This window comes from Phocoena sinus, chromosome X (assembly GCF_008692025.1).
Source record: "Phocoena sinus isolate mPhoSin1 chromosome X, mPhoSin1.pri, whole genome shotgun sequence".
Lineage (NCBI taxonomy): Eukaryota > Metazoa > Chordata > Mammalia > Artiodactyla > Phocoenidae > Phocoena > Phocoena sinus.
In genome coordinates this window covers 51,172,767-51,187,341 of record NC_045784.1, presented here as the reverse complement: position 1 = coordinate 51,187,341, position 14,575 = coordinate 51,172,767, and the positions used below count along the sequence as shown (strand labels likewise).

At 39.9% G+C, this 14,575-nt stretch overlaps 1 protein-coding gene across 1 annotated transcript in view; it reads left to right on the top strand.

The window, feature by feature from the left end:
* Positions 1-14,159, top strand: part of LOC116747529 (elongator complex protein 1-like) — a 39,518-nt gene extending 25,359 nt beyond the window's left edge. Inside the window, 10 exon segments of the mRNA XM_032619842.1 lie at positions 8,161-8,345; positions 10,457-10,563; positions 10,910-11,013; positions 11,816-11,820; positions 12,207-12,255; positions 12,348-12,395; positions 12,397-12,454; positions 13,050-13,065; positions 13,254-13,353; positions 13,944-14,159. Coding sequence (XP_032475733.1) covers positions 8,161-8,345; positions 10,457-10,563; positions 10,910-11,013; positions 11,816-11,820; positions 12,207-12,255; positions 12,348-12,395; positions 12,397-12,454; positions 13,050-13,065; positions 13,254-13,353; positions 13,944-14,021 — 750 coding nt within the window. The 3' untranslated portion in view covers positions 14,022-14,159.
* Positions 14,160-14,575: the final 416 nt, after the last annotated feature.

The following is a 14,575-nucleotide window of genomic DNA, read 5'->3' as shown; positions in this document are numbered from 1 at the left end:
GTCTATATTTCTGTTTTTGTGCCAGTACCATACTGTCTTGATTACTGTAGCTTTGTAGTATAGTCTGAAAACTGGGAGCCTGATTTCTCCAGCTCCGTTTATCGTTCTCAAGATTGCTTTGGCTATTCGGGGTTTTTTTGTGTTTCCATACAAACTGTGAAAATTTTTGTTCTAGTGCTGTGAAAAATGCCATTGGTAGTTTGATGGGGATTACATTGAATCTGTAGATTGCTTTGAGTAGTATAGTCATTTCACAATGTTGATTCTTCCAATCCAAGACCATGGTATATCTCTCCATCTATTTGTACCATCTTTAATTTTTTTCATCAGTGTCTTATAATTTTCTGCATACAGGTCATTTGTCTCCTTAGGCAGGTTTATTCCTGGATATTTTATTGTTTTTGTTGCAATGGTAAATGGGAGTGTTTTCTTAATTTCACTTTCAGATTATTCATCCTTAGTGTATAGGAATGCAAGAGATATCTGTGCATTAATTTTGTATCTTGCTCATTTACCAAACTCATTGATTAGCTCAGTAGTTTTCTGGTAGCATCTTTAGGATTCTCTCTGTATAGTATCATGTCATCTGCAAACAGAGACAGCTTTACTTCTTCTTTCCCAACTTGGATTCCTTTTATTTCTTTTTCTTCTCCAATTGCTGTGGCTAAAACTTCCAAAACTATTTTGAATAATACTGGTGAGTGTGGGCAACGTTATCTTGTTGTTGATCTTAGCGGAAAAGGTTTCCGTTTTTCACCATTGAGGACGATGTTGGCTGTGGGTTTGTCATATATGGCCTTTATTATCTTGAGGTAAGTTCCCTCTGTGCCTGCTTTCTGGAGGTTTTGTATCATAAGTGGGTGTTGAATTTTGTCAAAAGCTTTCTCTGCATCTATGAGATGATCATATGGTGTTTCTCCTTCAGTTTGTTAATATGGTGTGTCCCATTGATTGATTTGCGTATATTGAAGAATCCTTGCATTCCTGGAGTAAACCCCACTTGATCATATTGCATGATCATTTTACTGTGCTGTTGGATTCTGTTTGTTAGTATTTTGTTGAGGATTTTTGAATCCATGTTCATCAGGGTTATTGGCCTGTAGTTTTCTTTCTTTGTGACATATTTGTCTGGTTTTGATATAAGGGTGATGGTGGCCTCGTAGAAAGAGTTTTGGAGTGTTCCTCCCTCTGCTATATTTTGGAAGAGTTTGAGAAGGATAGGTGTTAGCTCTTCTCTAAACAGTTGATAGGATTCGCCCATGAAGCCATCTGGTCCTGGGCTTTTGTTTGTTGGAAGATTTTTAATCAGAGTTTTAATTTGAGTGCTTATGATGGGTCTGCTCATATAATCTATTTCTTCCTGGTTCAGTTTTGGAAGGTTGTGCATTTCTACGAATTTGTCCATTTCTTCCAGGTTGTCCATTTTCTTGGCATAGAGTTGCTTGTAGTAATCTCTCATGATCCTTTGTATACCTGCAGTGTCAGTTGTTACTTCTCCTTTTCCATTTCTTTTTTTTTTAACATCTTTTTTGGGGTATAATTGCTTTACAATAGTGTGTTAGTTTCTGCTTTATAACAAAGTGAATCAGTTATACATATACATATGTTCCCATAGGTCTTCCCTCTTGCATCTCCCTCCCTCCCACCCTCCCTATCCCACCCCTCCAGGCTGTCACAAAGCACCGAGCCAATATCCCTGTGCCATGTGGCTGCTTCCCACTAGCTATCTACCTTACTACGTTTGTTAGTGTGTATATGTCCATGACTCTCTCTCGCCTTGTCGCAGCTCACCCTTCCCCCTCCCCACATCCTCAAGTCCGTTCTCCAGTAGGTCTGTGTCTTTATTCCTGTCTTACCCCTAGGTTCTTCATGACATTTTTTTTTCTTAAATTCCATATATATGTGTTAGCATACGGTATTTGTCTTTGTCTTTCTAAATTACTTCCCTCTGTATGACAGACTCTAGGTCTATCCACCTCATTACAAATAGCTCAATTTCGTTTCTTTTATGGCTGAGTAATATTCCATTCTATATATGTGCCACATCTTCTTTATCCATTCATCCGATGATGGGCACGTAGGTTGTTTCCGTCTCCGGGCTATTGTAAATAGAGCTGCAATGAACATTTTGGTACATGACTCTTTTTGAATTTTGGTTTTCTCAGGGTATATGCCCAACAGTGGGATTGCTGGGTCATATGGTAGTTCTATTTGGATTCCTTTTATTTCCTTTTCTTCTCTGATTGCTGTGGCTAAAACTTCCAAAACTATGTTGAATAAGAGTGGTGAGAATGGGCAACCTTGTCTTGTTCCTGATCTTAGTGGAAATGCTTTCAGTTTTTCACCATTGAGGATGATGTTTGCTGTGGGCTTGTCATATATGGCGTTTATCATGTTGAGGAAAGTTCCCTCTATGCCTACTTTCTGCAGGGTTTTTATCATAAATGGGTGTTGAGTTTTGTCAAAAGCTGTCTCTGCATCTATTGAGTTGATCATATGGTTTTTCTCCTTCAATTTGTTAATATGGTTTATCACATTGATAGATTTGCATACATTGAAGAATCCTTGCATTCCTGGAATAAACCCCACTTGATCATGGTGTATGATCCTTTTAATGTGTTGTTGGATTCTGTTTGCTAGTATTTTGTTGAGGATTTTTGCATCTATGTTCATCAGTGATATTGGCCTGTAGTTTTCTTTCTTTGTGACATCCTTGTCTGGTTTTGGTATCAAGGTGATGGTGGCCTCATAGAAGGAATTTGGGAGTGTTCCTCCCTCTGCTATATTTTGGAAGAGTTTGAGAAGGATCAGTGTTAGCTCTTCTCTAAATGTTTGATAGAATTTGCCTGTGAAGCCATCTGGTCCTGGGCTTTTGTTTGTTGGAAGATTTTAAATCACAGTTTCAATTTCAGTGCTTGTGATTGGTCTGTTCATATTTTCTATTTCTTCGTGATTCAGTCTTGGCAGGTTGTGCATTTCTAAGAATTTGTCCATTTCTTCCAGGTTGTCCATTTTATTGGCATAGAGTTGCTTGTAGTAATCTCTCATGATCTTTTGTATTTCTGCAGTGTCAGTTGTTACTTCTCCTTTTTTATTTTTAATTCTATTGATTTGAGTCTTCTCCCTTTTTTTCTTGATGAGTCTGGCTAACGTTTTATCAATTTTGTTTATCTTTTCAAAGAATCAGCTTTTAGTTTCATTGATCTTTGCTATCGTTTTCTTCATTTTTTTCCATTTATTTCTGATCTGATCTTTATGATTTCTTTCCTTCTGCTAACTTTGGGGTTTTTTATTCTTCTTTCTCTAATTGCTTTAGGTGTAAGGTTAGGTTGTTTCTTTGAGATGTTTCTTGTTTCTTAAGGTAGGATTGTAGTGCTATAATCTTCCCTCTTAGAACTGCATTTGCTGCATCCCATAGGTTTTGGGTCGTTTTGCTTTCATTGTCATTTGTTTCTAGGTATTTTTTGATTTCCACTTTGATTTCTTCAGTGATCTCTTGGTTATTAAGTAGTGTGTTGTTTTGCCTCCCTGTGTTTGCATTTCTTACAGATCTTTTCCTGTAATTGATATCTAGTCTCATGGCGTTGTGGTCAGAAAAGATACTTGATACAATTTCAGTTTTCTTAAATTTACCAAGGCTTGTTTTGTGACACAACATATGATCTGTCCTGGAGAATGTTCCATGAGGAGTTGACAAGAAAGTGTAATCTGTTGTTTTTAGATGGAATGTCCAATAAATATCAATTAAGTCCATCTTGTTTAATGCGTCATTTAAAGCTTGTGTTTCCTTATTTATTTTCATTTTGGATGTTCTTTCCATTGGTGAAAGTGGGGTGTTAAAGTCCCCTACTATGATCGTGTTACTGTCAATTTCCCCTTTTATGGCTGTTAGTATTTGCCTTATGTATTGAGGTTCTCCTATGTTGGGTGCATGAATATTTACAATTGTTATATCTTCTTCTTGGATCGATCTCTTGATCATTAGATAGTGTCCTTCTTTGTCCCTTGTAATAGTCTTTGTTTTAAGGTCTATTTTGTCTGATATGAGAATTGCTACTCCAGCTTTCTTTTGATTTCCATTTGCATGGAATATCTTTTTCCATCCCCTCGCTTTCAGTCTGTATGTGTCCCTAGGTCTGAAGTGGTCTCTTGTAGACAGCATATATACTGGTCTTGTTTTTGTATCCATTCAGCCAGTCTGTGTCTTTTGGTGAGAGCATTTAGTCCATTTACATTTAAGGTAATTATCGATATGTATGTTCCTATTCCCATTTTCTTGATTGTTTTGGGTTTGTCATTGTAGGTCTTTTCCTTCTCTTGTGTTTCCTGCCCAGAGAAGTTCCTTTAGCATTTGTTGTAAAGCTGGTTTGGTGGTGCTGAATTCTCTTAGCTTTTGCTTGTCTGTAAAGGTTTTAATTTCTCCATCAAATATGAATGAAATCCTTGCTGGGTAGAGTAATCTTGGTTGTACATTTTCCCTTTCATCACTTTAAATAGGTCCTGCCACTCCCTTCTGGCTTGCTGAGTTTCTGCTGAAAGATCAGCTGTTAACCTTATAGGGATTCCTTTGTGTGCTATTTGTTGTTTTTCCCTTGCTGCCTTCAATATTTTTTCTTTCTATTTAATTGTTGATTGTTTGATTAATATGTGTTGTGGCGTGTTTCTCCTTGGATTTATCCTTTATGGGAATCTCTGTTCTTCCCGGACTTGATTTACTATTTCCTTTCCCATATTAGGGAAATTTTCAACTGTAATCTCAAGTGTTTTCTCAGTCCCTTTCTTTCTCTCTTCTTCTTTTGCGACCCCTATAATTCGAATGTTGGTGTGTTTAATGTTGTCCCAGAGGTCTCTGAGACTGTCCTCAATTCTTTTCATTCTTTTTTCTCTATTCTGTTCTGCAGTCTTATTTCCACCATTTTGTCTTCCATGTCACTTATCTGTTCTTCTGCCTCATTTATTCTGCTGTTGATCCCTTATAGAGAATGTTTAATTTCATTTATTGTGTTTTTCATCATTGCTTGTGTGCTCTTTAGTTCTTCTAGGTCCTTGTCAAACGTTTCTTCTATTTTCTCCTTTCTATTTCCAAGATTTTTGATCATCTTTACTATCATTACTCTGAATTCTTTTTCAGGTAGACTGCCTATTTCCTCTTCATTTGTTTGGTCTGATGAGTTTTTATCTTGCTCCTTCATCTGCTGTGTGGTTCTTTGTCTTCTCATTTTGCTTAAATTACTGTGTTTGGGGTCTCCTTTTCACAGGCTACTGGTTCGTAGTTCCCGTTGTCCGTGGTGTCTGCCCCCAGTGGTTGAGGTTGGTTCAGTGGGTTGTGTAGGCATCCTGGTGGAGGGAACTAGTGCCTGTGTTCTGGTGGATGAGGCTGGATCTTGTCTTTCTGGTGGGCAGTTCTGCCTCTGGTGGTGCTTTTTGGGGGTCTGTGATCTGATTATGACTTTAGGCAGCCTCTCTGCTTATGGTATTTTGTTCCTGTCTTGCTAGTTGTTTGTCATAGGGTGTCCAGCACTGTAGCTTGCTGGTCATTGAGTGGAGCTGGGTCTTGGCCTTGAGATGGAGATCTCTGGGAGATTTTCACCATTTGATATTACGTGGATCTGGGAGGTCTCTGGTGGACCAACGTCCTGAACTCAGATTTCCCACGTCAGAGGCACAGGCCTGCCACCTGGCTGGAGCACCTAGACCCTGTCATCCACACGGCTAAGAAGAAAAGGGTGAAGAAAAGAAAGAAGGAAAGGGGGGGGGGCGGAGTGGGGGGGAGGGAGGGAGGGAGGGAGGGGGAGAGAGAGAAACAAAGAAAGAAAGAAAAGAAAGAAAGAAAGAAAAAATATAATAAAGTTGTTAAGATAGAAACAAAAAATAATTATTAAAAATTAATTTAAAAAAAGGAAAGAAAGAAAGAAAAAAGAGAGCAACCAAACCAAAAAACAAATCCACCAATGGTAACAAGTGCTAAAAACTATACTAAGAAAAATGGACAGGCAGAACCCTAGGACAGATGGTAAAAGCAAAGCTGTACAGACAAAAACACACAGAAGCATACACATGCACACTCACAAAATGAGAATAAGGCAAAAATATATATATATCCTTGCTCCAAAAATCCACCACCACAATTTGGGATGATTCGTTGTCTATTCAGGTATTCCACAGATGCAGGGTACATCGAGTTGAGTGTGGAGATTTAATCTGCTGCTCCTGAGGCTGCTGGGAGAGGTTTCCCTTTCTCTTCTTTATTCGCACAGCCCCTGGGGTTCAGCTTTGGATTTGGCCCCGCCTCTGCACGTAGGTCGCCTGAGGCCATCTGTTCCCGCTCAGACCAGATGGGGTTAAAGGAGTAGCTTATTAGCTCACTCAAGCCGGGGGGTGGGGGCTGGTGGGCAGGGAGGGAGGGCGGGGTGTGGAATGCAGTCCGAGCCTGTGGTGGCAGAGGCCATCATGACGTTGCACCAGCCTGAGACATGCTGTGTGTTCTCCCGGGAAGTTGTCCGTGGATCACGGAACCCTGACAGTGGCGGGCTACACAGGCTTCTGGGAGGGGAGGTGTGGATAGTGACCTGTGCTTGCACACAGGCTTCTTGGTGGCTGCAGCAGCAGCCTTAAAATTTCATGCCCATCTCTGGGTTCCTCGCTGATAGCTGTGGCTTGTGCCCATCTCTGGAGCTCCTTCAGGTGGTGCTCTTAATCCCCTCTCCTCGTGCACTGTGAAATAAAGAGGCAAGAAAAAGTCTCTTGCCTCTTCGGCAGCTCCAGACCTTGTCCCCGGACACACTCCCGCCTAGCTGTGGTGCACTAGCCCCCTTCAGGCTGTGTTCATGCAGCCAACCCCAGTCCTCTCCCTGAGATCCGACCTCCGAAGCTGGAGCCTCAGCTCCCAGCCCCCACCCGCCCTGGTGGGTGAGCAGACAAGCCTCGCAGGCTGGTGAGTGCTGGCTGGCACCCATCCTCTGTGAGGGAATCTCTCCACTTTGCCCTCCGCACCCCTGTTGCTGCGCTGTCCTCTGTGGCTCTGAAGCTTCCCCCCTCCAAGCCCATGTTCTTAATTACTGCACTACTTTGTCTCCTGGGAACATTTATTTCTAAATTAATGGGAATAATGAGCCAATAACTGAATATAACTATGTTTCTTAAATGTCATTATATGCAATATATTTAATAAATGAATATATTTCCTACCTGTGTATGATTTGGGAGCTGTCTGTATAATGCTTAGTAATTTTTCAAAGAGCATGTACATGGATTATTTCATTTCACAGACTTGAAAGTTTAGAGGACAGATTTAAGGCAAACTAGAAAGTGTGAGGCAATTGAGAATATAGTTTAATGTTTTAAAAGATTGTGGGAAGGATAGCTCTAAGTCATTTAGAGAAGATTTCATGAAGGGCATAAATAAATTACCTTGAACTTTGAAAAAGAGAGAGGTTTAGGATTGCCAGAGAAGGATTGAGAATGTTGGGTGTGGTGGGCAGAAGAGTGTCAGTGAGAACCCGAGGCAGGAATGCTCCTGTGTGGGGCTGAATGTAGTGGAGAGACTGAGTCCAGGGAGAGCTGGTTGAATAGGAAGATCAGACTAGTGCCTCAGCTTCTTCAGTGCCCGCTGAGGATCTGCTGCTTGAGCTGAAAGGCAGGAAGTAGCCATTGTGAGTTGCCACGTGAAGTAGTAAAAACAGGCCCTCCTCCAGTGTCTGAATGCTACAGGAGGAAGGCATTAGTGGCAAAGAAGTCATCTCCCAAACTAATTACTCATTTTGATATGAGATGCTTAGGAAAGGATCCATTCTACTGAGGCCTAAATATCTGCTGGAGCCTGGTTTGAATGCTGGTAAGTGGTAACAATGGAACACTCCTGGGGTTTATTAGTGTAGGACCTGGGGCAGTCAGTTTTTCTTCTGTAGTCAGTTTCTTGAAATGTTCTCTTCAAATCTAAAGATCTCAGAGTATAAGGTACTTAATTTTAAATACTAGAAAAACATATTCTTAAGCAAGGCAAACATTATTTTTGGATTTTCTAGTATTGGGCATTACCTCAGGTTGTGTCCCTCCAAATAAGGAGTTGACTGTATATAAAGTGGTTCATTCTTCATTCAGGAAAATCTCGGTGATGTCGAAGTCTTACTCATGTTTTGAAAATTCTTCAATATTTAAAACATAATTCAGTTTGAGAAGAGTGAAGATGAAGAAGTAAGCCCACTGAAGCTCAGCCTTCTCACCTGGGTTCAGGAAGACGTTTTCCTGGCTGTGAGCCACAGTCAATCCACCCCAAGCTCTGTCATTCACCATCTGACTGTGGCCCCTTCTGAGATGGATAACAAGCAGGGACAGCTCAATATTAGGCATTCCAACAATTCCCTGTATTCCATGTGTTAATATGTGGATAGAGTTAGGCTTCTGTCTTTTATGAGCCTAGGACTTTATTTTTGATTTTTACTTCCACTGAGCAGAGTTGAGGGGCAGTGGCTTCCTTTTTAGACATACTTAGCAAGAGGGTTAAGTCTAGTTTTTAGTCATGTCAAAATATAGATTAAAATGCATCAAGAATTGGTGAAAAATAGCACAAATACCAATAGATGAGGCAAAACATTTTTAAGGTGTGTTAAGAATTTTAATTCAGCTTATACTTACATTCCAGCAGAGTAATTATTAGCCTATGAGAATTAGCCACTCTAATTACCCTTGTTAGTTATTAAAATCAATTATGAGATCTATATATATGCACTTCATTTTGATTTAGTGACTTCAAAATACTTCTTCCGGCCTCCTATACATTTTGTTTGGTACTTGATTGCATTTATTACTAGAAAGCCTCTTCTATTTTTCTTTGCTAAAATTTCATAGCTCCCTGGCCCTGAGTTTCATTTTGATTCCTGACTGCATCTTTGTCACGTAACAGGTTTCATTAATGAATGCTGTTTTCTGTATTACAAACCCTGTTGTGCAGCAGATAGCGTTGTCTGGACAGCTCCGAGAAATCCTCAGGTTACCAGTGTCAAAACTCGGCACCTTAGGCATACATTGATAGTAATCCCCAGATTCACATGTAATTAAAGGTCTACTGGTTAGCTTGAAATTCTGAAAACCGTTGTTGCAAAATTAGGAACCTCTCTTTATTGTATACATAAAGCATATTCCAAATGCAGTCATTAACTTCATTAACTTGAATGATAATGCTTCATGTTTTTAAAAAGTATTTATTTTTGATTTATTTTGGCTGCGCCAGGTCTTAGTTGCGGCACACAGGATCTTTTCTAGTTGTAGCATGCGGTATCTAGTTCCCCAACCAGGGATTGAACCTGGGCTCCCTGCATTGGGAGTGTGGAGTCTTAACCACTGGACCACCAGGGAAATCCCAATAATGCTTCATATTTTTAAGAAGGTTTTGTGAATATGTCTGGATGCAGAATATGTGCTAGCTGCATGCATGCAGACTTAACAGGGCTTCCTTTGGAAAACAGAGCAATTTACATTAGAAATGCCTAAATTATGCATGTTTCTACTACTCCAAATTTGAAGGTTTTTTTATCATTATCTTGTAAAAGGTAGATGCCATCATCTCATTTGCTGTAAAGGAAGTGAGAAGTCATTTAAAATATATTTCTGCTGCTTTGACTTTTGTTTCTCAAAAAAGACTGTTTTGTTCATGCAAAATGTTAATGTCTTTGATGGATATGTAGTCCCCCAATCAGCTTATAGCTTACATTTACTATAGCTTGTGCTTTGTAAAAGGTACTCTTTTAAGTGCATTTCCTATATTAACTCACTTATTTCTCACAATACCTCTCTGAAGTATGTACTGTTTGGCGCCCTCATTGTACAGCTGAGGCAGCTGAGGCACAGAGCAGTTTAAGTAACTTGCCTGAGATAACGCAGGTGGAGCCAGGATCCAATTCTAGCCATTGCACCTCCAGAGTCTATTCCCTTAACTTGTCAGATAATTTATCCTCCCCAAATTTGTGGCATTTTGGAGTTTTTGGAGATTTGTTAAGAACTCTTTGAATAAATGTTAGCATTGGCACCATTTGCTTTTATCGTACCTCTTCCACTTCCTTTAAGACATGTCTACTCTTGGTTCGTTGACTCAGGAAAAACTAAAATGGCAATAACAGATTCCCCTCTTCCCATTAAGGGAGACCCACAGGTTTCTATGAATGAATATAATAGCAATAGAGGTATTAAGTGTGCTCACTTTCCTACAGATTCACTGCTTTATTTAATGCAGTAAATTGAAATAAGTTACATAAAGTTTCTGCCAGAATAGGAGTGATGACCTCACAATGTAGACACCTAGTTTATTGACATTGTGGAAAATAATGTCATGTGACAGGTAACTGCTTTACTTGGGCTTGCGCTTGCAATAGTTTATCTATTACTGTGTATATACATATGGATGTGCATTTATTATATTTATGTTATATTGAAATATTTTTTTTTTTTTTACTCTTGTCAGTTCATATGTGACAGTGGATGGGGTCATAATCCATCTGTGCTGCAACTCCAAGACCAAGTCAGTAGCACTGCAGGTGGCTGGTGGTCAGATAATTAAGTACCTTTGGGGTGAGTATCAAAATGTTAGGAAAGCATGTTTATGGCTTACGTAGATATTTAATTCTTGAGCACATATACTTGTATCTTATCAGTGCTGCGGTGGTTATTAGGTCTTTTAACTACCCTGAAAAACTATCCCTAATCTATAGAGTGGAATTAGCAGGTGTGTTCTCCCTGTATTTTCTCTTGTAATGAACTGGAGTACTTTAATGAGTTTCTGAAACACATTTGGAAAGTGATTTAAATTGCATGTTAAGCATTTTAGCAAGTATTAGTGTAACAGTTTTTTTTTTTTTTTTTTTTTTTTACAAAGAGCAGATCAGCTCTTGGTAAACCTCATCTGCCAATCCTGCAGAATCACCCTCTCTGGCTGTTGAACCATGGAAGAACCCTGGTGAATTTCCTGTTCGATTTCCTTATCTGTGCGCACAGACCGAATTGGCCATGATTGGAGGAGAGGTAAGTAAACACAAGGCAGAAAAACTTACCACTTAGAGCAGTGACCCAGAAAGTGATAGCATTAAATAGAAAGAGTGTGTGCTTTGGAGGTGGACCTGAGTGTCCACTAAATCTCAAGGCAACAATGAGAAGTTACTGTCAACAATGAGAAGTTTCCTGAGTCTCAGCCTCTCAATCTCTGAAATGGGATTAAGAGATTGCCTGGCATGTAGTAGTTAGTTGATTCCTTTCCTTGGAAGTATAAATTCAAAAATAGAAAAATGCAACTGGCAGACATTTATCTCCAGTTGTACAAAACATTCAAAGTTAGTTTTATAAGTAACTTTTGGGGACAACAGAAATGTAATCTTGAAACTAGTAATCAGTAGGTTATCATTCATCAAATATTAGAATGCCTATAATTGTGGCAGGTGGTAGGACACAGTGGTTACAAAACCAAACAGCTGACTAATTCCTGCCCTTCTGGAATTTTTAATCTATCAATACAGGTATGGCTGTCCCTTCTGATAGGAGAATGAAGTAAATGAGCAGGGCGTAATGGTAGAGAATAGAGAAGTGTTTGAGGCTAGTTAGAGGATGGTAGCTGTGAGGATGGGGAGACCAACTTTTGGTGGTCTGGGAAAGCCTCTAGGAGGTGGTGGTGTATGTGCTGAGTGTGAAGAAAAAGAAAGCTCTATCTCTGAGAAAGGGAGAGTGTTCCAGGGAGGAGGAACTGTACCTACTGTGAGCTTAGAAAGAGCTCAGCTTATTCAAGGAACCTAATGGAAGCAATGGCTAGACCTTAGTGATAGGCCATGGGAAGGAGTGTGGCTTTGCTCATTTAACATAGATTGGGAAACTGATGATTTTAATCAGGGAGTAGTGTGATGTGCTTCATGGTTTGAAAGGTTATTCTGGCTGCCCAGTAGAGAGTAGGTTGAAAGGGACGAGAGTTGAAGTGGCTGTGACTGGAGGCAGTGAGGGCCGAAAGGTGATATGTTTGAGACATGCGTAGGAGATAGAAATGGCAGGGCTTGCTGATGCACTGGATGCGCCATAGTCCACTTTGCACTAGACCAACCACATCTTAGGCATCTTAAGTCCCCATTGCAAGGACCTAGATGTGAAATCATAGGGCAATGGAACCATGTAATAGAAGAGTTTGGTTTAACTAGTTTGGTTAGAATTGTTTGTAATTTCATATTTTATTTCTTTGTCCTTGGCCTGACTGACAGATGTCGCTTTTTCATCAGTGACACTGAGGTATCAAGGCTTGTTCTGACACTGGATCTTTCTCAGTCTTGGCTCCAGGTAATATAGCTAACTCTCCCCTTTGCCTCCCCGACCTTTTGTAGGTTGCTTCAAATATCACATCATTTGCAGTATATGGTGAGTTTTTATTGTTTAACGACTCATTCCCATACTTGCCACTGTTTTTGCCTGAGAGATGCTTCATTGAAAAGTAACTTTTCAGTGTATGAAATAGAAAATAGTCCCTGCTGTAATATTATTTGTCCTTTGAAGTCTTGATGACTTAAGATTGTTGCATACAATTTGTTGCTGTTTATCATGGAGTCCTAGACTGGAGAAAACTTTTCAAGTTCATTTACTTAGCCCCTAATCTCAACATAATATCTCAGTTGAATCACTCCACACCAGTTAGCAAAGAGGAGGTCCTTCCTTAAGCAGCACATCCTAAGGTAAACAAAAATTTTCAGGAAATTTTTTAATATAACTAATATTTTACTTTGAATTACCATGTAGGCACCAAACTGGCAATATGCTCAATCTTCTTTGTAATCTTTCTTTTCTCACTGTGGCAACCCTCTATTGTATATCTGAAGGACTCCATCTCATGGTTCATAGGAAATCGGCCGCACTTTTTTCTGTGTTCCATGCCCCCCCCCACCCAGTGTGTATGTGTGTGCATGCACACAATTTTCTTATGAAAATAAAAATATCCCACTTATTTTCTTTGCTTCTATTGATAACTTGGAAACAGGGAATCTTTCACTGATACGATCATAGCTTTATCAGTACAAGAAGACAGAGAGAAGCTGCCCAATCCTCCCTGTGTTTTCCATATCAGTTGAGAAGTTGTGTATGGGCATGTCTCTGTGAGAGAGCACGAGATTCTGGGATAAGGTTGTTTATCAGAGGGGCTAATGGTCTTGAGGCTGAGTGAGAGAGCAGTGTGGCTTAGTTGTTAATTGCTTCCTTCTACTTTGGATACTCTGCAGTTTCAGCTGCAGTTAATGGAGAGTGGCTTGTCCTGTGTCTAATGGGGAATCTCTGCGGAAGGTGGAGAGGGGTTCATGCATTGTCACTGTTGTGCCCCAGGACACAAAGCTTATATTACAGGTAAGCTGATTTTTTCAGGCTATATTTCTGATAGTCGTTTGGCAGTAAATACCAAACAGAATTCTTGTGGATTATATTTTAGGCTCTCTTACCATTTGTATTAATTTATTATAAACCTTTCCTTGCTAAGTTCTCTGTTAGCTTTATACAAAGGAATGTTAATACAGGCTCTGCCCAGTAAGGCTAAGAGGGAAACTTCTCTTAAAAGTCAAAATAGGGCTTCCCTGGTGGTGCAGTGGTTGAGAGTCTGCCTGCCGATGCAGGGGACACAGGTTCGTTCCCCGGTCCGGGAGGATCCCACATGCCGCGGAGCGGCTGGGCCCGTGAGCCATGGCCGCTGGGCTTGTGCGTCCGGAGCCTGTGCTCCGCAACGGGAGAGGCCACAACAGTGAGAGGCCCGCGCACAGCAAAAAAAAAAAAAAAAAAGTCAAAATAAATTTTGAACACAACTAAATTTTGCCAAAAGTATGCTCATTTGACAGTGTTGTGTTAGTTCTCTAAGAAGAGTTAGGTAAAGTTGTATATCCTGGGTATTTAAATTTTTTTCTATTTAATTAAAAATGTTATTGATTTGATTTATTTATTTTAAGATGCCAAGGGGAAACTTAGAAGTTATTCATCATCGAGCCCTGATTTTAGCTCAAATTCGGAAGTGGTTGGACAAGTAAGTACCATGTATATGATTAGTTAGCTTATTGTTATGACTTATATGTGAAGACAGCAAGTATTCCATTAAGATTTTTAAAACTTAAAAGTCTTTAAATCTTTCATTACATATGTCTTCAATCAGATTCTCAGAGGTTCACTTTTTGTCACACTTTGCTTCTTATATCATATGGTGTAATAGACATCCCTAGCAGAAGGAATCATGAGGCTCATTGTATGAAACAGGGCTTCCTAGCCTAAGGGGAACCATATGGGCTTTAGATGGCCTGTGAACCCAGGGAAATTTTACACCATCCTGTGTCTCTGTGTATTTGTTCGGGCAGAAGACACAAGGCTTTCAGCAGACTTATAAAAAGGCCTGTGACCCAAAAATGCCTGAGCCACTGTTGTGAAGGAAATGATCCATTGTTTGAATCTCTGAATTTGGGGGAAACTTTATACTGGAAAGATATTTACTAATATTTTGTTTAAAAAGAAATTAGACATCTACACATGGAACAACTCCTACAGAACACCCACTGAACGCTGGCAGAAGACCTCAGACCTCCCAAAAGGC